Here is a 22,228-nt window from a genome sequence, read left to right as displayed (position 1 = left end):
TCCCCCAAGACAACCCAGAAGTGCCAGCCCAGGACGTAGGGAAAAGAGATGATGAGTATCAGTGTATAATCTTGTTACCAACTGCAAAATTTGGGGTTTTGATTTGTCCTCTATTTGTATATGTCCCCAGGAATTGTGACAACAGAATTCAGAAGAAGCTGTCCCTGGGTGGAGTAAACTTTCTGTGTGAAGCAAGTGAATCTGAGCTGTACAAAGAGCTGTAATAGATGCTGTGGGGCCAGGGCATCCTTCTTCCAGCTGCTGTGAATGATGGCTGCTAAGAGCAGTATGCTTGCTTTTGCACTTAACTTTTGTTCATTCAACATTGTAATGGTTATATCCCTTCATATGGTTGTATACAGCTGCAATGAAGTTTTACTGCTGTGTAGCATGTGATTGTTGAAATATATCACAATTTATTTGTTATATATTCTTTTGATGACTCTTGAATCATTTATAGTTTTTGGCTATTACAAATATGCCACTGTGAACATTCTTTTACCTGTTTTTTAATACATACACGTGCATTTCTGTTGGATTTCTACCCACAAGTGAAATTATTTATTCATAGTCCTAAATGTTCTATGATACTATTAGATAATGTTAAACACTATTCCAAGGCAGTCTGCATCCTGGTAGGGACTATTTTTAATTCTATAGGGATGAATATAGTCTCTTATATTATCTTTTGAAACTTTGTTGCTCTCCTTTTTACCTTTATATCATGAATTATTATGGTTTGGATATGAAGTGTCATCCCCAAATTCATGGTCTGAGGGCTTGGTCACCAATACAGTTCAGAAGTTAGGCTCTTGGGAAGTGATTAGATCATAAGGGCTCTGACTTCATCAGTAGATTAATCCATTGAAAGCTGAATGAACTACTACTGGGAGGTGAGGAAACTGTAGGCAGGTGGGACATGGTTGGAAAAAGTAGGTCTAGGTGGGTATGTGTTCTTGGGGACTCTACCTTGTCCCTGCTGTCCTCCTCTGCTTCCCAACTACCATGAGCTAAGCACCTTTCCTCTACCATGCCCTCCTGCCATGATGTTCTGCCTGACCTCAGGCATAGCACAATGGAGCCAACTGATCAATGAACTGAAACTGTGAGCCAAAATAAACTTTTCTTTCTCCCTTTTTTTCTTCCTTCTTTTTTTAAATTAGTTCTGTTTAGTTATAATTGATAGTAGAATCCATTTTGACATAATTACAAAAGCATGGAAAATATATCTTATTCTAATTCAGTCCCTAGTACCTCTTCTTCCCCTTTCTTTCCCCATTCCCTGCTCCTTTCCCTCTATTGATCTTTCTGCCATTTACCCATGGCTATTTTAATTTCTTGTAGATGAATATAATGGTGAGGTTCACTGTGGTATTCATATATATATATATATATATATATATATATATATATATATATGAAAGTCATGTTAAATTCGTTCCACTCCAATTTGTTCTTGTTAGATAGTTTGGTCCCAATGACAGAAAGCTGACTAATACAGTAACCAACTTGGAATTTTTTACGTTTAGAATTGTTTTTTTATTTATGGTATGAGTTAGGGTTCAAGTTTAGTTTCTTCTCCATATGGAAATCAATAGCTTCTTTGATTCAAAACACAATTTAAAAGTTTCTCCTTTCCCTTGCTGTTCTCCAACACAGTATGTTATAATGTTTTATTTGGTTGGCTTTTCTAATAAAAGTGCTTCGGTTTGAAGTAAGTAATTGGACAGTTATTTGGTTGAATATCTTGTGATCTTGGTATTATAATCCTTCTTTTGTGCTGAAGAAATGGAAACTCAGAGAAGCTCATTAATTTAGTGAATGGTTCTTCTATACAAAGATTTGTCTTACTAATGACTTAAACAAGATGGAAGTGATTTGACTGACTGATTTCCATGTTTAATATAATGGAAATTGATAATCCAGGCTTTCTAAGGAATTTGTTAACCTCATGTGATTCCATTTCTGGGTCTGACCTGGTTTCTTCAGCTTCCATACTCTTGTTCTCATTGCAGTCCAAAGGGAAGGAAAGAAGAGATGGAATGCACACTCCCTGTTTCAAGGATGTTACCTGGAAATTGCACACTTTCACTCATATACCATTGGTCAAAATTAGTTTTATAGCCACACCCACATCCAAAGGAACTTGGGAAACAAAATCTTTACTTTAGATGGTGATGTGTCCCTGATATTTAAGGTCTCTTTTGCTGAGTGAAAAAAAAACAAAAAAACAAAAAAACAAAAAAGGAGACAATGAGTACTGAAATAGCCAGCCACAGCCAGGGACTTGGCTTCAGCACATTTGAGATCTGGATTGTTTAACTCCCAACCTCACAGCACAGTCCTTGACAACAGCTGCTCTGAGTAGTTTGACTTTCAAGCAGATTCTTGGGATATATTTCCATCAGAATTTAATACCTAGATGTCTTTCCAGATGTGTGTGCGTGTGTGTGTGTGTGTGTGCATGTGTGTGTGTGTGTGTGTATGTGTGCATCCTTTTATTCATAAATAAAATTACTTCAATCTATGTATTTTTTACTTGATGTAGTTCTCAGATGAACTTAATTTAAAGATATTGCTATTGTTAGTGAAAAAGTTTCCAAAGCCTGATTTTGTTCTCTATTGACTTCTCTTAATAGTTTTTTCTCTTGTTTTCCTTTCTTCCCTCCCTCCCTCTGTTCCTCCATTCCTTCCTTCCTGTCTCACTCCATTTTCTCCTCCCTCTCTGTTTCCTCCCTACCCCTCTTTCTCTTTTATTTTCAATCTGGTGCCCTGGCATTTCCTCTGCTCACATTTAATAACATGGAATAAGTTAAGTAAGTGTTGGGCGGGGGGGGTTTAGGAGAAGTGGTGAGTCATAACATCTCTCACTTTTACATATTTTTAAAACTTTTATTATTAGTTTTTATTACACAAGTAATACATGTTCATTGTAGAAAAAATTAGAAAACACAGAAAAGCAAAAAGAAAAAATAATCACCCATAATCCCACTACCCATAGATAACTGCTATTAACATTGTAATGTATGTCCTTCTAGCTTGCTTATGCATATATATATATACATACATAGATATATTTATATATAATTTTCTTTTTACAAATATTATATCATAGTATACATACTGTTTTATAGCATGTTTTTCATTTAATATATATTGTGAACATCATTGTTTATTCCCTGAAAAAATTATACAGATACTACATGCTCATTATGGAAAAATTAGAAATTACAGATATGCAAAAAGAAAATATAATTGCTCCAAATCTCACCTCCCAGAGATAAATTCTGTTATCCTTTGGCAAACATCCTTTCAGACTCCAATGCACACATGTGTATGTATGTTTTTAAAAGGGGATCTTATGCTAATCTTCAGCAACTTCCTTTTATTCATTTAATAATCTAACCTGTACATTTCAATACATATACATAGTGCTTATTCTTTATTGATGCACAGAATTCCATTTAATGGAGGTGCCCTATTCAACTAACCATATTTTAGTTTTATTTACATTTTCTTACTTCTCCAATAATATTGCTATAAACATCTTTCCTTGCACATTTTTGTGTAATGAATAAATGCATCTTTACTCATTTGTTTCTGAAAATGTTAAAAGAAAATTCCCCTAACATGGAATTATTGGGCATACAGGAAAAATACAGTGCCAAAATATTTTCCAGAAATGTTGATTCAATTTAAACTCCTGTTGACTGTAAGAGAATGTTCATTCCATACTTCTTAGTAGTCCCGGGAAACTTTAATTCTTTAAACCTTCTTTCTGAGATGTAAAAGGAAGATTATCATTAATTTGCATTTTTGATTACTAGTGTATTCAACTATTTTTGTATTTATTGTTAGTGAATTCTTCTAGGTTATTTTAGGTTATGTGTAGTTCAATTTTCCACGGGAAAGTTTGCTTCTTTTTGAGTCATCAAATATCATTTAGGTCATTCATTCATTATTCACTCACTCAATGAATGTTTTCAGTATTTTCTGTGTGTCTAGAGCTGTGTTAGTAGTTGGGGAAACAACGTAAGCAAAATAGTCATGGTTGTTATCATCTCTACTTCTAGTTTAGCAGGATAACCAGACAGTTAAACAAGCAGTAATGAAAAAAGCACAAGGGTCATAGATCATGGAAACTTCCCCAAACCAGTGGTATTTAAATTCTTGATAGATACTTGAGATCTAGGCTCTTTGTTTCATATATTACAAATATTATTTTCTCTTAATTTGGTGTTTTATTCAGAGGAAGTGTTGCATTTTAAATCAGTCCAATCCATCCATCTTTTCCTTACAGTTTTCTCCTTTGGAATCAAGTTTAAGACAGACTTTTTTGTTTGTTTGTTTGCTTTTTCCACTCTAAAATTGCATTTTTATCCATGTTGCCTGCTAGTCCTTTTATGTGTTTAATTATGTGTTTTAACACATTAATCTTAATTTAATCTAAAACTTATTTTGATGAGGTATAATTATACTATGAGGTATAATTCTAACATTTTTCCCAATAAATGGCTAATCTGTTATCCTGACATAAGTTATTTAATAATACAAATTTTTCTCAAATTTGAAATGTCATCTTTATAATGTATTCAACTCTTTTATGTCCTCAGGTCAAATTGCAGACTGTGTGTTTAATTCTATTGAGGCCACTAGTACCACTGCTTTTTCTTATTCTGACTATAGTTACCTAAAGGTTGAATGTTGTCCTTTAGGCGACATTCTAGAACACATGCAGTAACAGATAGTGCATAAGTATTGGGTCAGAGGATAGAAGGTTAAACTGGATGACAGCCTTAATCCTTTCAATGTTGAGACTTTCAGAGTCTGAAATTCCAGACAGGATCATTAATAATCTGGTCCATTTGTTCATTTTCTTAAATGAATCCAATGGTTTTATACTGTTTATTTTCCTCTCATTATGAAGCCCAGCTTTCAGTAGGTGGCAGTATTGCCAAACACTGAGCACCTCAACAGTTTTCACAGGAGCACGGAGGAACAAAATGGTCAGGTAGAATTTAGAATTTCCCCTAAGAGCTTTAATTCATTTGAGACTGCATCAGACTCTGCTACTTCTAAAGCTCTCTGTGCAGTGAGTCTGCACCTAGATGCTAGGAAAACATTAGCAGAGAGATTTTCAAAGTGACACCTTGGCCTTGTGGGCATTTTACTCATCCAAAAGTGACTTTGGGCCCAGTCCCTGACTGATTTAAAGTCCAGAGGGCTTTAAATGAAATGATTTTGGTGGAATTGGGTGATTTCTATTTTCCTTCTATGAGGCAGTATTTTTCAGGTTTTCCACAAAGAGCACATATTGTCTTTGTAATCTGGGGGAAAAAATCAACATAGAACATCACAAAGAAGGTAGTCAAATAAGTGAGTGTGTGCCACAAAAAGTTTACATCCTTTTCTGTTTCAAGCTTGTGGGTACACATGAGAAAATAAGCTCAAGATTCTCTTCTTACCCTTGAGATCAGCTCAATGTTATTGCCAATCTCAAAGCAAATCACTAGCAGGAAGCCAAGACAGCAGAACTTTATCTCATGGGACCACACCTGAAAAAGTCCTTGGGTAGGTGAGAGTAGAGAGGGCTAGCTCCTAAAGGATGTGCTGGCGTATCTAATGGGAGATGGTGAATTACCTATTGCAACTCTGAGCCAATGTAGGTTATCAGAACTTTGAGTACTAAATGTAATTTTTAGGACCTGCTACTGCAAGGACATCTATAAATCTTGGAGTGTGTCTACAGGAACTATAAAACTGATTGAAGGCTGGAAAACAGGCACTATGAATAAAAGATAAGGTGACTGAATATATTACCTTAGATATGGAAAGTCTGGCTAGGTAATTAGACAAATTCCCATCTCCATGAGTAGCTACTACAGCCTTCTCAGACATGGAGGTGAGACCTGAATTTATTAACAGTCTTCAGCTGTACAAAGGACAATTGCACAGAAGGTAAGTGTTACTTCACACTGAGACTAAGGCGAGAGTGAGCACAAATTAACCAAGCAGAAGTGATTTAGGTCAGGCATTTAGAAGAATGTGCTGAACGCCAAGGTCGGACTTATCAGTTAGTTGCTTTGCATGAATTTGTAGGAACAAGATTGAAGCTAAAGGGTCAATATAGTCAAAGGGTGGGAGAGGGCAGAGATGGGAGCTGAGAGCCTGCCAATTTGGGCTACATCATAATTTCGAAAATAGAGGTCCTTAAATAAAATAAGCTCAGGGGATAAAAATGAACCAGACCCAGGAAGGTGGGCAGACCAACTGAATCTGGGAGTGCTTGCTTGTTTCTAAGGGAGTATTCAATTGAGTCTTTAAATAGCATGGTCCCACAAGTGTTTTACAACTATTTAACCTAGAAAATTGTGATTTTTCTTATATAACTTGTCAGGGGTACTTCTTTTTGTGAAGTCAGGTATACCTACAACCCTGTATTCATTACCAGTCCTTTGAAACCCAACTCTGGACTCCAAGAATAAGGTCGATAAATAGCTGGTGTAATCAAAATAGAGACCTGAATAGCCTTTTGAGTTCTCCTCCAACCCCTTAATCCTTTTGCTTGCTTTCAATACAAGGAGCTAGAAGACCATTCCAACAGAATGAACTATATGAAAATGCCGTTTTGTGGGTCAAAACAGTCAAATACCAGCAATTTCATATAATTCAACCTAATAGAATAATTATTTACTCTCTTCATCTTCATGAAAGCTAAAAGCTTTAATATATTTAGTTTTTAGGTCACGATATTAGTGCATATGTAAGTGCCTATACAGGGTTGGGATTAAAATTGTGTCTTGGATAAACCACTTGTAGGCTTCTAGCTCCTTCTTCTATTGTACTGGACCCTGGTATCTCCTGTCCGACTTGACAGTTGTTCAGACTATGTGAAACAAGAAGAGAAGTGCAAAGACTTGATCTTTCAAACCATATGAAATTCTGTCTGGGAAATGGGTCACAGGAAGAGCAGGGGAAAATACAACAAAATTTATACCAAGTTACAAGTTTAGTGGAGGAAGATCACAATGAAGCCTGGAGCAGATAAACAAAGCATGTGGCTTCCTCCTTTCTAAAATATAGTATTGCTTAATGTGTCCTGCTTTCAAGATTCTAAGCATAAGACAAGACACCAAGTACACATTGGAAAAGTCATATCTGCATAGTCATCTAAAATGAGACAAGCTTAGCTTAACTAAAAATTTTTTTATTAATAATGTAAAATGTTAAATATTTTTACGATCTGAGCTAATTCCAGCATGCCCTATAAGATTTAACACTATGCTGATGTGCAGACACCATGCTTCAGATTTCAATTAGAACGAAATGTGATAATATTCAATTTTACATTGGAGGGTAATTGTATATGTTACTACACCATTTCCTAACTGGATAACTTCATTCTCCAAGAAGCTGAAAAGACACCATTGGATCAAAGGGAACTTAGTTGCCCATATGCATTGTAGGAAGTTATTAGGATTATTGTATATTTACAAAATTAAGTATTTTTCATATATGATTTTTGTTGCATTATAAATTAAGATATTTTTATGTTGAAGCTTTTAGATTCTGACAGAATGGAAGACTAAACTTAAATCAGTGCAGAGAAAGCAATAGGTGAGGTGGTATGTTTGGTTATAATATTATTTCTAATGATATTGATAGATTGACTATTTGAACACAGTTTTGCAGTTTTAAATAATTTCTATGTTTAAAGACTTCTTTCATATATGATAAATGTTAACATGAGATCAGTAAGAGCTATAGATAGACTATTATATGTGAAATAAATTTTCTCTGTATAATACATTTAAAAAATCTTTAAATAATTTAAAAATCATGATCCTTGCATCTGTCATGGCATGGTTTGGAGCAGACATGCACAATGTCAGCTTTAAAAATCCTTTTAAAAACAGCCTGCTTTTTGAATCTGTTCTTTCTTTCTTTTTTTTTTTTTTTCTTGAAGGCAGCTGCTTTCAAGTGTAAAATCATTTAAAAGGGCAGGGAGAGGCAGATAAAAGTAATAAGGAAGCATAGAAAACATAGACAAAAACCCGTCACTGTGTGGTCCAGCTGTCTGGAGGTCCTCAGGTTTTGTGATTTTTTTTTCAGGTGTTTTCCATGGTGGGCTTCCAGGAAGAAGAACTGCCTAGCTTGAGACAAGACAACACAGCCCAAAGAACCTTCTCTTCCGTCTTCTAACCAGAGGGTAGGGAGTTAGATTCAGAAGGCTGCTGTCATCTGTGAGGGGACAGAATGTACATATGAGTGAGGTATAGACAAAAAAACCCTGCTCCTTATGAATTGGCTTTTAAAATGCATGATCCTTTGAATCAAGCGTTTTCCAACCTCATCGCTGTTGACATTTCAGAGCAGATAATTAATTCTTTATTGTAGGAGACCATCCTGAACTTTGCAGGATACTTCATATTTAGCAATATCCTTGGTCTCTACTTTCCAGGACACCAAAGAACAGTCCCCCATCAGTTTAGACAAACCAAAAATGTTCCCAGTTATGACGGAATGTCCCCAGTTATGATGAAATGTCCCCTAGAGGAGGGGTAAAATAGCCCAAGATTGAGAATAATTACTCAGAATTAAATTAAAACTGCTTAGAGGCAATCTTTGTGTTGGGAGAAGAATGTTGCTTACTAGAAAGAGCATGCTCTGGCTTCTTTTCTCAATTTGTCTCTGCTATTTACTAGTTCTGTGATGTTGAGCATGTAACTTAAGCTCACTAAGCTTCAGTTTTTCAGTCTATAAATTAGGTTTTAATAATAATACTAACTTTAGGTGAGGATTAAATGAAATAAGCTATGAGAAACACTCAGCTCAGGCAGGTAACTTAGTGCCTTGCAAAGAGGAAGCACTCAGGTAATATAGCGATTGTTAACTCTTTTTCTTTACATAGCACCATTACCCTAGCTCTATTTACTTCCTTCATGTCTCAGAAATTTCAGATATTTCCTGTTGGGTCTTTCCCCAACATCTTCTATAGATTTCTGTATATTAAGGCAACCAGAGAAGATTGGTAACTGTTGAATTTGTAAGTATTGGTTTGAAGTTTTTTGCATGATAACAAGTAGAGGAAGAAATAAATCAGTAAGCCAGATCTGGTTAAATGAATTGGTTTTTGTTGTTGCTGTTGTTTAAATAGTGCAGTCCAAAAGACAGAGAGGGTAGAAAGATCCTGTTGGAGCAGAACTGGGCAGTGTGGGTCTCAGAGCCTGGGCAGGACCACAAGGGAATGTCCTGGAAACTGCCAACTGGGGTGATGCTAGAACAAGGTCTGACTGGAACAAAAGGACTGGGTGGCACTGGCGAACTGTTAGGTACCCTTTCAGAGTGGGACTTAGCGGATCCCCCTTTTCCCACCCCTAACCTTAAAGAGGACAGAAAATCTGCAAAGGGCACAGAATTAAATGAGGAGATGAATTCAGTGATGAAATGCCTCACCTCAATAGAGCTGGTTGTAGGTGAGGGTTTGTTTTCTTGATTACTGAGCCTAGATGCTTAGGAAACTGTCAGGTTAAAATAAATCCCGGTTTTCTGGTCCTCTTACATAAACTGTATCATCCAATTGCCCAGGCATTTCCTCCCTATCCCTAAGGTCTTTTGTGTGTCATGCTTACTTGTAAATGGGCCTCGTCCACCAAAGTTGACAGGAGTTCTTAGAATGGAACACTATATTAAATATTTACAAGTCCAAGCCAGAGAAGAAAACAGATGCCCCAACTGGGCACATCAAATGACTCAAACATGATCCCTTCTCCAGTCTCCACAGATTAAAATGTTTTCTTTAAAACTCAGATTCTGTTAACAGGACTATTTTTGTCCTTTCCATAGTGAAATATAATTTATGATAATCTGAACATCAACATTTTGAAAGCTAAAAATAGAACATCTTTCTTTTAGAGTTAACTTGTCCCCAAAGGATTAAGATACTGAAAGCAATGTCAGACAATATACATGAACCTCATTTTTCAAGAGAATCTCTCACAGATGAACCATGAATATTTGGGGGAAAAAAAAAGAAATCATAACTCGCTTTCTTATCATTTCTAGGACTCTTATTTCTCTAACCACCAAATGATTAATGGGTTTAGCCTAAGTGGAGATGGCAAAGATTATGGGAGACTCTTTAAGATGCTGAAGGGTAACTACATTTCCTGAAACTCAAGTTGACCTGCACTTCAATGCTTCCCTGGAACAGAGTCATCAAAACTAGAAATCTACATAGGGAAGAAAGATTTTTTATATTTCCACTTTTTTAAGACTTGGAAGATCTATCTTCCAAATTCCTACATTCTCTGCTTTCCTTCCCCCTAATACTTAACAGATTTGAGGAGAGACTTAACTGGTCTTTAAGTATTATGAACAACAATTCTAATGTGTATTATTCTCATTGTATGATGAAATATGTGCCATGATGCTGTTTTTACAAATGAAAGTGTGCCTCTCTATGCTGTGGTCAGATGTTTAGTCCAATTTATTTAAGTGTATTAAATATTATGTGTTTTTTTTATCAAGACTGAGTCTTGTTCATTCATTACAGTGAATCAAAAATATTTCAGTAGTATAGCTTTTATGGTGTTGAAATTCTTCTCATTTAACCTTCTTTATAGATGCATATGTACACATCATATACATATCCACATACATGCACATACACATGTATACACACATGTATACATACATATATGTGGGATATGTATGCTGCACATATAGGTCACTGCATACATACTGCATATATATGTACATATTTATTTCACAAATATGTCACTCACAATAAGGTAGAAGTGTTAGGATTGATGGGGAAAGTGCTCAGACATTAAGCAAAGGGCAGGCTGCCTATTAAGGACACTGCTGATTTGGGGAATCTTTGTTGTGCATTTGTGACACCTTTGCCTAACCCAGAGCTTGTCTGATCATCACCTAGGGCTGAAGAGACAAAAAAGCTCAGAACTTCTTGGCCAAAATTCAGAGCAGCTTTCTACACCACAGGAAACTGACACCTGCGGTAAATGCTGAAATTCACCAAGCAGGAAGTATGCCTGGAATGGTTTGAAGTGAATTTGACTCCAAGGAAAGATGTCTCTTTACACTGGTTGAAATCCCATCTCTGAAGCGAAGAGTTGCTGAAAGAATGTGAGCAATTCTAAATTGTCTGGGTTAAGCCTCTTGAACTTTTTGGGAAATCTTTGAGTTTTATTGCAAAGGTTTGTTTGGATGTGTTTATCAATTGAGACTTTTGTAGCTTCTTTTTTCCAAAGTGCACAATGTCAGGAGACTATAACCAAGGACAGCTTTAAAAGTGAAAATGAAAAGTGGGGAAGGGAAAAGGAGAAAGGAAAGCAAAGGGCAAAGTGAAAGACAAGGGAGATGAAATTCAAGCATCAGTAAGGTCAGACCCTATTCATTTGATATTTAGTTCTTGGATGTGACTCAAACCAGGGACTGAAATCCCATAGGACATAAGGATATCATTTCTTTTTTTTTTTTTTTTTTTACGTTTACATAGGGTAATGATGTTTATTTTATTTTCCCCTCCCCCCCACCCCTCCCACCCCTCCCACCCCTCTTCTCCCTCTACACAGTCCCTCCCTCCTTCACTCTCACCGTTCTCCCTAGCCTAACTCTAAACCTAACCCTAAACCCAATGCTAGCCCCTCCCACCCCCCATTACATGTCCTCATCCGCTTATCAGCGAGATCATTCGTCCTTTAGTTTTTTGAGATTGGCTTATCTCACTTAGCATGATATTCTCCAATTTCGACCATTTGCCTACAAATGCCATAATTTTATCATTCTTCATTGCGGAGTAATATTCCATTGTATAAATATGCCACAGTTTCTTTATCCATTCATCAACTGAAGGGCATCTAGGTTGGTTCCACAATCTGGCCATGGTGAATTGAGCAGCAATGAACATTGATGTAGGATATCATTTCTTTATTGCTCAAATTTCTTGGTTAATAAATTTCTCAAATTTCTTATACAGATGATATGTTGAAAAAAAGAGGATTATGAAAGTGAGAAGTTTTCAAATAAAGCTGTGTTCTCAAATATAATAAGAAAAATGTAGATAAAGGAACTATAGTTAAATGTTTGTGTTGCAGGGACTCAGTGGTTCTCAAACACTATCTGCGTCAGCATCATCTGAGGGCTTGTTAAAGCACAGATTGTTGGTCCCACTGGCAGAGTTTCTAACAGGTTGCGGGCAAAGTCAGAGAATCAGTGTTTCTTACAAGCACCCAGACATGCTGATGCTGCTGGTTCTGAGACCACACTTTGAGAACCACAGATGAACTGAAGACCTGCCAAGTAGAAGGCCCTGTGTTGGGTACTGAGGGTAATACTAAAATGAGTCCCAACAGAAACATGGTCCCTGGTGCAAGGATGGTTCCTTTAGTAACTATGAGGCTTCATACAATGCAATAAGACAGCTCCAAATATAGTGTGGTAAGAGTTCCCAAGGGGAGGGGACAAAAGATCACTCTCATTTAGAGAAGAAAAACATTCATGCAAGCTTGTGGGAGGTCCTAGTGATCATTCTGGACCACAGTAACTAAGGAGAACTTGGATGTTTGTTGAAGCGGGTAGGCATTCACAATAAAGAGAACAGTATAGACAAAGACATGGAGGTGATCAAAGGCCACTAAATTTGGATCCAAGTTACCAGTCCAGTCTGGTTGGAATGAAGGGTTTAAAGGAGGATATCAGACAGAACCTAAGCATGCCCTAAGAATTCCCTAAGAATGCTCACATCTTCCCTTGCCTCCTTGCCTTTATTCATGCTGTTTTTTTTTTTCCCAGAAAAGTCCTACCTCCTTAGATGAATGGTAAGCTAATCTCCATTTCAAGATTAAAACATTTTTTTCTCCCCCATAAAGTATTTTCTGACTGCTCTATGCTTCTGCATTCTGTCATGTTCTCATTCCTTCTATAAACAATTGCTATAGGTCTTGGCACATTATCTGCATCCAGTCCTGTCTTCTCACCACTCTGTGAGCAACTCTTCATGAAAATCTTCATACATTTGCCTCTGCTGCCCCAGCTTTTTACTACCACTCACTCCCTGACCCTAATCAGCCATGCTTCCATATCCAAAATTCCAAGTTATTTGCTTCTGCCAGCGACACCACTACCCACCTTGCTGCTGAATCCTGTGAACACCTTTGGTTCTTATCTGGCTTTATCACCCTGCCCTAGTAGCTGTTCTTTCCTTGCTCTTCTCTTTGATTTTTTTCCATAATGCTCTCCTGGATTTCTTCTCAGGCCTTTTTGTAAACTGCTCTCCTTTCCTGCCCAACCTTACCTTCTGGCATTCCAGGGCTCTTGTCTCTGCACACGCTCCATGAGTGGTCTCAACTATTTGTGGGGCTTCAGTTACCACTATGTAGAAGATGCTCAGCTCTGTGTCTGTCCTCCCGGATTACATGTCCACCTCTGCATTACCAACAAATGAGCAGTGCTCTTGAGATTCCCCGTGTCCAACACTTCAATCATTCTCTACCTCTGCTGCTTCTCCTCTGTTCTCTCTAACTTAATGAATGACACCATTATTCACTCACTTTCTGAGTCTGACCCCAGGTTTCATTCCTGATTCTGCCTCTCTCTTATGCACTACCTCTGACTGGACATATCACCCTCTCCAATCTTCTAGCTTTAAGTCAGATCTTAAGCATTTCTCATTTGGAATACTGTACCATTCTCCTAACTGAATCCTTCAATACCTCCAGGAGAAAAATCCAACCCTCTTAAGGTGGCTTACAGCGGCCTTAAGGTATAACTCATCTATTTTTCTCATCTCTCTCTCTCTCTCTCTCTCTCTCTCTCTCTCTCTCTCTCTCTCTCTGTTCTGGGAAACAAACCAAAGGCCTCACGTATGCTAGACAAGAGCTCTACTGCTGAGCTACATTCCCAGACCTCTCATCTCTCTCTTAAGCCTCCATCAAATCACTTTCCTAACTACTGAAGAGCTGACATTTATAAAAAGTTCTCTGTGCTTTCATCTCCCCATATACCTGCTCACATTCAGAGACTTCTGCCTAGATGGTCTTTACCCCATCTTTTTCTTTGAGTAACTCCTGCTCACCTTAAAAGTCTCAGCTCGGATACTTTTAAAAAGTAAGCTCAAATGATTCCTCAATTCAACTCGAATTCAGGCTAAGTGAGAATCCAATATGATCTTGTAGCAACATGTGTGCAAATACTATGGCATTATTATATTCTAAGTGCTAATCTTTGTGTCTTAACATATGTGTAGGAGGAGGGAGAGTCCTTTTCAGAGTACACATGCCTTCTCTGAACGATCTCTGAGAGGGAGGCATGGGTCATTTGGTAAAGCTTCCCAGGTGATTCTCAGCTAATTCTGCCCTGTCTACAGGGACAGCCTCTAGGGTGAGGGGGCAGGGAGACATCCTCAGATCTGGCACAGAATTTGGCACATCATAGATGACCATCATATGTTGCATGATGATAAGGACACTGGATACTGAAGTGAGATCTGTTCTTCCTTCAGTAGATATTTAATATTTGTGAGTAGAGGCTCGACAGAGTAATTCATTAGAAATTGATGCATGGATTAGATTGGAAGAGAGAGAGGGTTGAATTTGCCACATTGAAAGCTGGACAAAAGGTTGCAGAGATTACAAAGGATATGGGGCTACTGGTAAAATTGCCCAGAATAACTTTCCAAAACCACCTGGAAACACAGAAAGTCTTCAGTTGAGGCCCCAGGGGACAGGACCTGAAAGGTCACCTCCAGGACAGAATACATAACTCCCAGTGCTCTTTAATAAAGCGAGATATCCAAGAACTGATATGGCCAGATTGGTTCTGGATATGGTGGTCCAGATCAGAGCAGATGGAGGGTATAAATCTGGGAGAACAGTTCAAAGGCCCAGTTTACTCTGGAGCAGTACTGTCCACATGTGGGCACCCATTCTAGAGCAGATTAGGTTCCTGATTTTCCTACTTCCAGGCTGATTCTAATAAGTGGGATCAACAATGGACTTCTATGCAAGAGTGAATATACTAACACATCCCACAGCATTAAGTCAGAATTTTAGAAAAGGTGAAACTGTCTTTCAGGCTTAATTTATTTCTGCCAATTTGCTTTGTTTCATAACAGTGTGCATTTAGAAGATGCTTGTCCTTCACTTTCCAATCTCCTTTTAGCCTTTGTCAGTAACCTTGCGGGCTCTCCACAGGTGGTTCCATTTGTAATCCATTTGACACAGCAAGACCATCATAATTAATGAAGCTCCCTACAGCACTGCCAGTGACCCAGAATGTAGGACAGGAGGGGCACCGAAGCAGTGGAAAGAACAGCAGGCTGAGAGCCAGGAGACCTGGGTGTCGCCTGGAGCCTGCTGGGGAGCTGCAGCAGAACAAGGGTGGCTGGTTCTTCTTTTGTGCACCTCTTTGTCTTCAGTCTTAAAGTGGAAGGATGGGAAAGAAAAGGCTTTGTCTAAAATAAAACCATCATCGCTAACCATTAAAATCCCTGCCCTTGGCCACCCTCCTTTCTTTTCCACTGAAAATCAATTTAAAGTAAACTTTTGTTGAGTCAAGTTTTGATTGTGTAGAAAGGGAAAGATATGATTAAATCTTTAAATCCATAAAAAGAAAACAGAACAGTTTCTGAGACAGGACTAAGAGGGAGCCTGGAGAAGAGGGGAATCTGGCTGGCAGGTAATTACATGGTCAGGGCTTGAGGTAGGAAAAATGAGGATCAAGAATGGTATCTTTCTCCTTTTCCTCTTTTTCAAGCAAACAAGTAAATGGAATAAAAAGAGAAAGGAAATAAGAAGCCAGAAAGAAAACAGATGGCTTTCTATAAAGGTTTTCAACCAGTTAGAATCATGTTTTGAAAATAATGTTCTACAGAAAAGAATTTGAATGATTTTTCCATACTTTACACCATTTCCTGCACATATTAGACTGGACCTGTGTAACAAACAAATCACCTGAATGGGGAAGCTCGGTAGAACACCTGGATCTATGCGAAAGAAGAATCTCAGTGATTTGCTCTTTAAAATGATGCCATATGCATTTGTCAAAAAACATTCCCAGAGGGATCCCAAGAGATCTGTTCTCCTGCCCTCAGGCACTCTCTGGACCCTGCTGGAGGCTCTCAAACCCTCTTTCCCATCAGCCAGTTCACAGTGATAACATGCTGTGGGGACATGTTAAACATGTAGAGAATACATCTGGATCCTCCCAGGCTGAGGGTTCCCATTTCTTCTCCAAATGAAGACACCTGCATTTCCACCAGTCCTTCATCCTCCCCCACCTTTTTTTAATTAAAATCTTACTGTACCATTTCCTTCTGAATAAGTTCTTATACTTCCTAGTTCTTTCTTTTTCATTCTCCATATGGATCCAGGGCTCAAGTCCTTGTATTATTTATTCCTTTAACTCATAGTATTTTATAATTATTCTTATGTTTAAAAATGTACTTAAAATTCTATTTTTGTTTACAAAAGTAATACAAATTTATGTAAAATATTTATATTATACTTTCTATAAAAATAGACTAAGTGAATAAAATTTATGTTTTTCCACAAATGCACAATTCAAAAACTGCTGAATGAATTACCACCAGATATGGAGAGGATGTTTAAGATGGCGTGATTTTCAGCCACATCAATGTTCATAGCTGCTCAATTCACAATAGCCAGATTGTGGAACCAACCTAGATGTCCTTCAATTGATGAATGGCTAAAGAAACTGTGGTATATTTATACAATAGACTATTACTCAGCCATAAAGAATGATAAAATTATGGCATTTGCAGGCAAATGGATGAAATTGGAGAATATCATGCTAAGTGAGATAAGCCAATCTCAAAAAACCAAAGGACAAATGATCTCGCTGATAAGCGGATGATGACATATAATGGGGGGTGGGAGGGGTTAGTGTTAGGGTTAGGGTTAGGTTTAGGGTTAGGGTTAGGGAGGGGGGCAAGAATGGTGGAAGGAAGGACTGTATAGAGGGAAAAGAGGGGTGGGAGGGGTGTGGAGGAAGGGAAAAAATAACAGAATGAATCAAACAACATTACCCTATGTAAATGTATGATTACACAAATGGTATGCCTTTACTCCATGTACAAACAGAGAAACAACATGTATCCCATTTGTTTCCAATAAAAAAAAAAAGATGGCGTGATTTTAACAAATAGGTTTTGCTGGGGTTGTGGCTCAGTGGTAGATTGCCTGGCATGTGTGAGGCACTGGGTTTGATTTCAGCATCCCCTATAAATAAATAAAATAAATAAATGTCCATCGAAAAAATATATAGGTTTCATGGCATCCATGAAATTTAGACTGGGAGGCACCCTGGGCAGTCTTCCTCCTAGGCAACTGAATGTGAAGTGAGGGTCAGCAAGGGGCCTGGTGCTATTGATGGGGGAGAGTTGCTAAGCCTGTTAGACCCCGAGGACACTTTAGATATGATTTCCAAGTCTAAAGTCCCAGAAGGCAATGCTATGAACTGTCAGCTCAAGACCAGTCTCACATGGATATAACACATGGTCTCCTGCAGGGTGGGTGGAAGAAGGAACTGTTCGATTCAATGGTGATTTGGGGTTCTCCTAAGCAAAGCTGGGTGGGTCAGCTAGTAAATAATGTTAATGATACCAGTAATAACAATAGTACTTACAATAAAGCATCTGTCAAGCATTTGCTTTTTGTAAAGTTTGTAGTAGGCATATGAGTCATTGTTTCATTTAATCCTCACGACAACGCTCTGAAGTAGGTGATATTATTGTCCCCTTTCAGGGATGAGGAAATTAAAATTTTCAGAAGTTAAATACTTGTTCCAGGGTGAAACGCTGATAGGTGGTAGAGACAGCATTTGGACCATTGCTAGCCTTAATCCAAGGTTCTTGGTCCTAAAATTTGCTTATTTCTAGCAACATCTTCCATGTTTTGATCCGAGCAATCTATCATCACTACAACGTGTTATTTGTTTCCTTTAAAAACCACAAAGCACTACGTCCTTGGCTAAAGACAGCTGGCCTTGGCAGCCAGTCCCTTTAGGGGTGCTTGAAGCTACCTGGTGTGCCAAGTGCCCTGCCTGTTATCTTCTGCCTCTCGCCCCATGCAGCTGAGGCCACGCTACTCCCAAGCCTCTCAGCCTCTTCGTCTGGTGTTCTCACTTCCACCTCTCTACCTTCTGCTGAGCCGCTTCCTGAGCCAAGAGGCGCTTCAGCTCTGCTGCCAAATCCTCCTCCTCCCCTCCTCCTCGCTCCAAGGCAGGCAGCACCCTGTCCTCTCTCCCGCCCAGGCTTTGCTCAGTGGAAACAAGATAGTTTCTTTCGTGCCTCTAAAAAGCCTTTCCCCACTCTCCAGTGCCACTCTCTGAAGCTGCTCCAGCTACATGTGCTTTGTGAGAGTGCTTGTTGTTCATCCCCTGTACACATCCTCAGTCCCAGGGCCTGCAAAGTTGGGCCGGCTTTAACGAATACTTATCATTTGTGCCAGGTATTATTCTACTATGTCCCTATCTCTGGATACTAGGGATACAATAGTAAACAAAAACATAAAGTGGCCCTTCCTTCATTCTAGTGAATATCCCCTCCATTTCTGTTAGGAAGTCTACTCCAAAATAGCTCTGGAGATGAACTGCCTGAATCTACATCCCAATTTTTCTACTTACAGTCTGTGTGACTTTGAACAAGTTTATTAAAACCTCTTTATGTCTCAGTTTCCTGTAACTTGGAAAAAGTAATACTATTTCCCTCAAAGTTGTTGTTGGAATTAAATAAGGAGCTGAGGTGGCTCAGTAGTAGAGCACTTGCTTGGCATGTGTGAATGTGTGAGGCACTGGGTTCAATCCCTTGTATCACGCACACACACACACACACACAAATTAAAGAAGTTAGTACAGTTAATATAGGTAAAATATTCAGGATAGTGACACACGGTAAGTTCCCAATTTATGTGAAGTATTACTATTACTTTTTAAAGATAATTAGACATATAAATGTCAGGGATCGCCTTTGGAAGTATTCCTGTTTCTCCCCTAGGCTGCAAACCTCTTGGAGACAAGTGTCACATTCTCAGTCCTTTCGTGTGGCCCCATTTGGTATAGTGCTTGCCACAGCATACAACCAGTGAAGGAGAAATCTGATTCTAGGTCAGAGTGTATTGCTACCCCATTCAAGCAAAAATATCACATGTCCTCCAAGAAAAACAAATAGATGCTTAATGCTTTCTATTGTTTCTGGAAAACACCTGCTTTAATTTCTTAAGAAATAAGTTCCAAGTTATGTATCTTGTTTAACACATCCTCTGCTACACAGAGAAATGATAAGACTCACCTTGATTTTTCAATGGTAAAGGCATAGTTTCCCTGAGTTTGCTTAAAAGGTTTTTCATTTCTCGCATGTCTCTGTAAAATTGATAAAAAGAAAGAGTAATCAGCTATAAATTTCCAAAACGAAATCTCAAAATGGTCTGTTCTATGAGACAACTGAAGGGCAAGAATCTGTGCCTAGTTGGACTAGCTCTTGTTTTCAGTAGGCAAATATTAAATTTATTTTGCTTTCACAAGAAAAAAAATCTGAGATGGGGTTGGCTCCTGTGGGAAAGAGACCTACTGTGACAAAATGTTTCCACGGGACGGTCTCTTGCAGAAACTTCATCCTTGCCTTCAACTGCTCCTGGCTGAGATCAGAGATGAGCCTTTGGTAACGAGGACAGTGCTTCAGATTTACAGGGAGAGGCCAGGACATGCAGCTGGAACAACTAGGGAGTAGGGGCCGAGGTAGGGGGATGTGCTATCAAGGGTTCTGGTCAGAGGTGGGGGGTGGCTGTGCAGGTTCCTCCCTGTTCTCTCTCAGGTTCAAGTCTCTCCTTGCTGTGATTGGAATTCAGCATAATGAAGTGTTAAGCATTCATGAAGGCTAATGTTTACTAAATCGAATGATGGGAGAATATGACAAATTCTATAACCTCTAGAGAAGAGCTCTTGATGAAGAGGGAAAGAGAAACCACTAGGGGGCAGGTGGGTCTTCCTGTAGCCACCCACCAGCCTGTTCTTCCAAACTTCCTGGCTGCCCAGTATGGTGGTTTGCAATACCACTGCACACTTCCAACATCCTCCCTTATCTCACAGGGAATGTGACCATAACACCCCAGAACCGTAGAGCAAGCGACCACCTCAGGGACTTCTAGCCTAGGGCACTAGGAAAGCTGACCTTTTCAAATGTTAGGAACAGTGTGCCCATACACGTCCAGGTGGTTGTGCAAAGGGAGATAGTGCTCTTGAAATCTCAGGACATAGTGGTAGATTTTATCTAAAACAGCAATAATTTCATGCAAAAACCAGATAACATCTTCTAATCAACTCTAGAATAGGCTAGCATCAACAGGCACCATAGATTTAAGTTTGGGGGAGGAGACATTTCTAAAGTGGAAGAAATTCTATCCACTAATTAATTATTCTCCTGCATTTAGGAAAGAGAGTCACCATTTAACTTTAGGTATGAAAACCCTCAGTCTATTTTACAAAACCCCACTGTTATGCTAAGCAGTTTGAGGGCCACTGTCTTGGGAGAGGCTAGAGACCCCAAGGAACCTCTTCCTCAAGAGCATTGCTTAAGATATGAAGAGGACCTCAAGGTTCAGGAATTGCTGATTGGAAAAGGAAGGAAAGCAGCTCACAGGCTGTAGAAATGCTCCTTATAAATGGTGTGATATCAAGGGTGTGTCTCTGGGCACTGCAAGCAGACAGCAGATGAGACAAAAAGGGGAGATGGAGGCAGGGCCCTGCCTTCAGAAATACAAGGGGTACATTCTGCTTCCATGTAAGACAGGATTATCACCAGAGAGATCCTGATTCACTTGGTTTCTGGTGGGCCCCAGGCCTCAATGTTTTTAAAAAGCTTTCCTGGAGAGTTATATGCACAGCCTGGTTTGGGACCCAGTCAGAGAATCCAGGAGAACTGAGGAAGCCACATCCAGACCAGGTCTCCTCTGCCACTTCCCTCACTCTTTTCCACTCCTTTAACCAGAATCTGGACTTCCAGGCTGACCAGAAACACAGCCAGCACTGTGGCGTCTTACCCTATTCTTACTGCCATCCACAGCTTGCTTTCTTTTAAAGCTTATAACGTGTGGCTATTGCTGCTGTGCAAGGTGACTTGAAAGGGAAAATGGCTTTGCTGAGAGTTTCTGCCCTGACCACAGCATTCTGGCAGATATACATATCTTTTTCCTGGGAACAGAGCAAAAGATATTCTACTTTATAAATTAAAATAATTCACTACCTTATCATTTGTCTATAGTTCTATCAAACTGAGCCAAACAGCTTTATATGAATTGTTGGATTTCCAAGCTTATACAAAATCCAAGTTTTATTAATAAGCACATAATCACCACATACTTAAATTTTCTATAAACACAGAAATTCAGTAATTAGCTTTAGAATTATATTACAATCTGAAAGTAGAACCACAATGACTATAAATGCCATTGCAAGTTACATTTCTAAAAAAAATAATAATAATAATAAAATGCTCATTATGTTGTCAATGAGTCAACCCTACACACAGAGAACACTCTGGAATCGCCCAGTATTCACTCAACTGCTCTGTGCCAACTCTGGGGATATTAGTAGCAAAGGGTATGGATATTAGTGTGAAGACCAATAAACAAGGGCTTCATCTTTCTGCCTCACAGAACAACACTTTCAACCTCTAGGTAGGACATGACACTTATTATATTATTATTGCTTTCTTTTCCCAAATGAAATAGAATCATTGTAGAATTTCTTCGCAAGGGAGAAACTCCCTCTCTAGAAGTGAGCTCCTAGTTACAACGATGCATTAACTCACTTTGACCACTAAGGGGCCATCAGTTATGTTCTGGGAGAGTAAGAGGAGGCTCCAAGAAACGCCCTTTGTGAACAGGACAGAATGCTCAGCTCCCAACTAATGCTCAGCTAAATAGGCCATTCCATGTACCTGAAATTCAAGAATCTACTAGAAGTGCCTTGGCATGACTTTGGGTTTTTCCCTCTTAAACAAAATAGAAATTTGGGAACCAGGCTGGTAGATGAACTGTGACAGTACGTAGATACACTTTTCTCTGTTCTACAGAGATACTGCATGATGAGAAGGATAAGTAGAGTCTTAGGACTGGCACCTACGACTGCTACTGTTTGCCTGTAGGATTTGGACTACTTACCCTCTCTCATGTCAGTTTTCTCATTTGCC

General features: G+C 38.8%; 1 protein-coding gene across 2 annotated transcripts in view; it reads right to left on the bottom strand.

Annotated features, from left to right (window-relative positions):
• Nucleotides 1-7,901: 7,901 nt before the first annotated feature.
• The window catches only part of Rgs7bp (regulator of G protein signaling 7 binding protein), a 95,853-nt gene continuing 81,526 nt past the window's right edge, over nucleotides 7,902-22,228 (bottom strand). Inside the window, exons 5-6 of one of the 2 annotated variants that reach the window (XM_047555675.1) lie at nucleotides 19,331-19,401; nucleotides 7,902-8,241 (exon numbers count right to left, since the gene is read on the bottom strand). In XM_047555675.1, the coding sequence (XP_047411631.1) occupies nucleotides 8,150-8,241; nucleotides 19,331-19,401 (163 nt within the window). In that variant the 3' untranslated portion in view covers nucleotides 7,902-8,149. Of the gene's footprint in view, nucleotides 8,242-19,326; nucleotides 19,402-22,228 lie in introns of those variants that run through there. The other variant, XM_047555676.1, reaches the window with a different exon arrangement.

The sequence above is a fragment of the Sciurus carolinensis genome, chromosome 6 (genome assembly GCF_902686445.1).
Source record: "Sciurus carolinensis chromosome 6, mSciCar1.2, whole genome shotgun sequence".
Classification (NCBI taxonomy): Eukaryota; Metazoa; Chordata; class Mammalia; order Rodentia; family Sciuridae; genus Sciurus; species Sciurus carolinensis.
The sequence above is the reverse complement of the archived record's forward strand: the minus strand, read 5'-3'. Positions and strand labels throughout refer to the sequence as shown.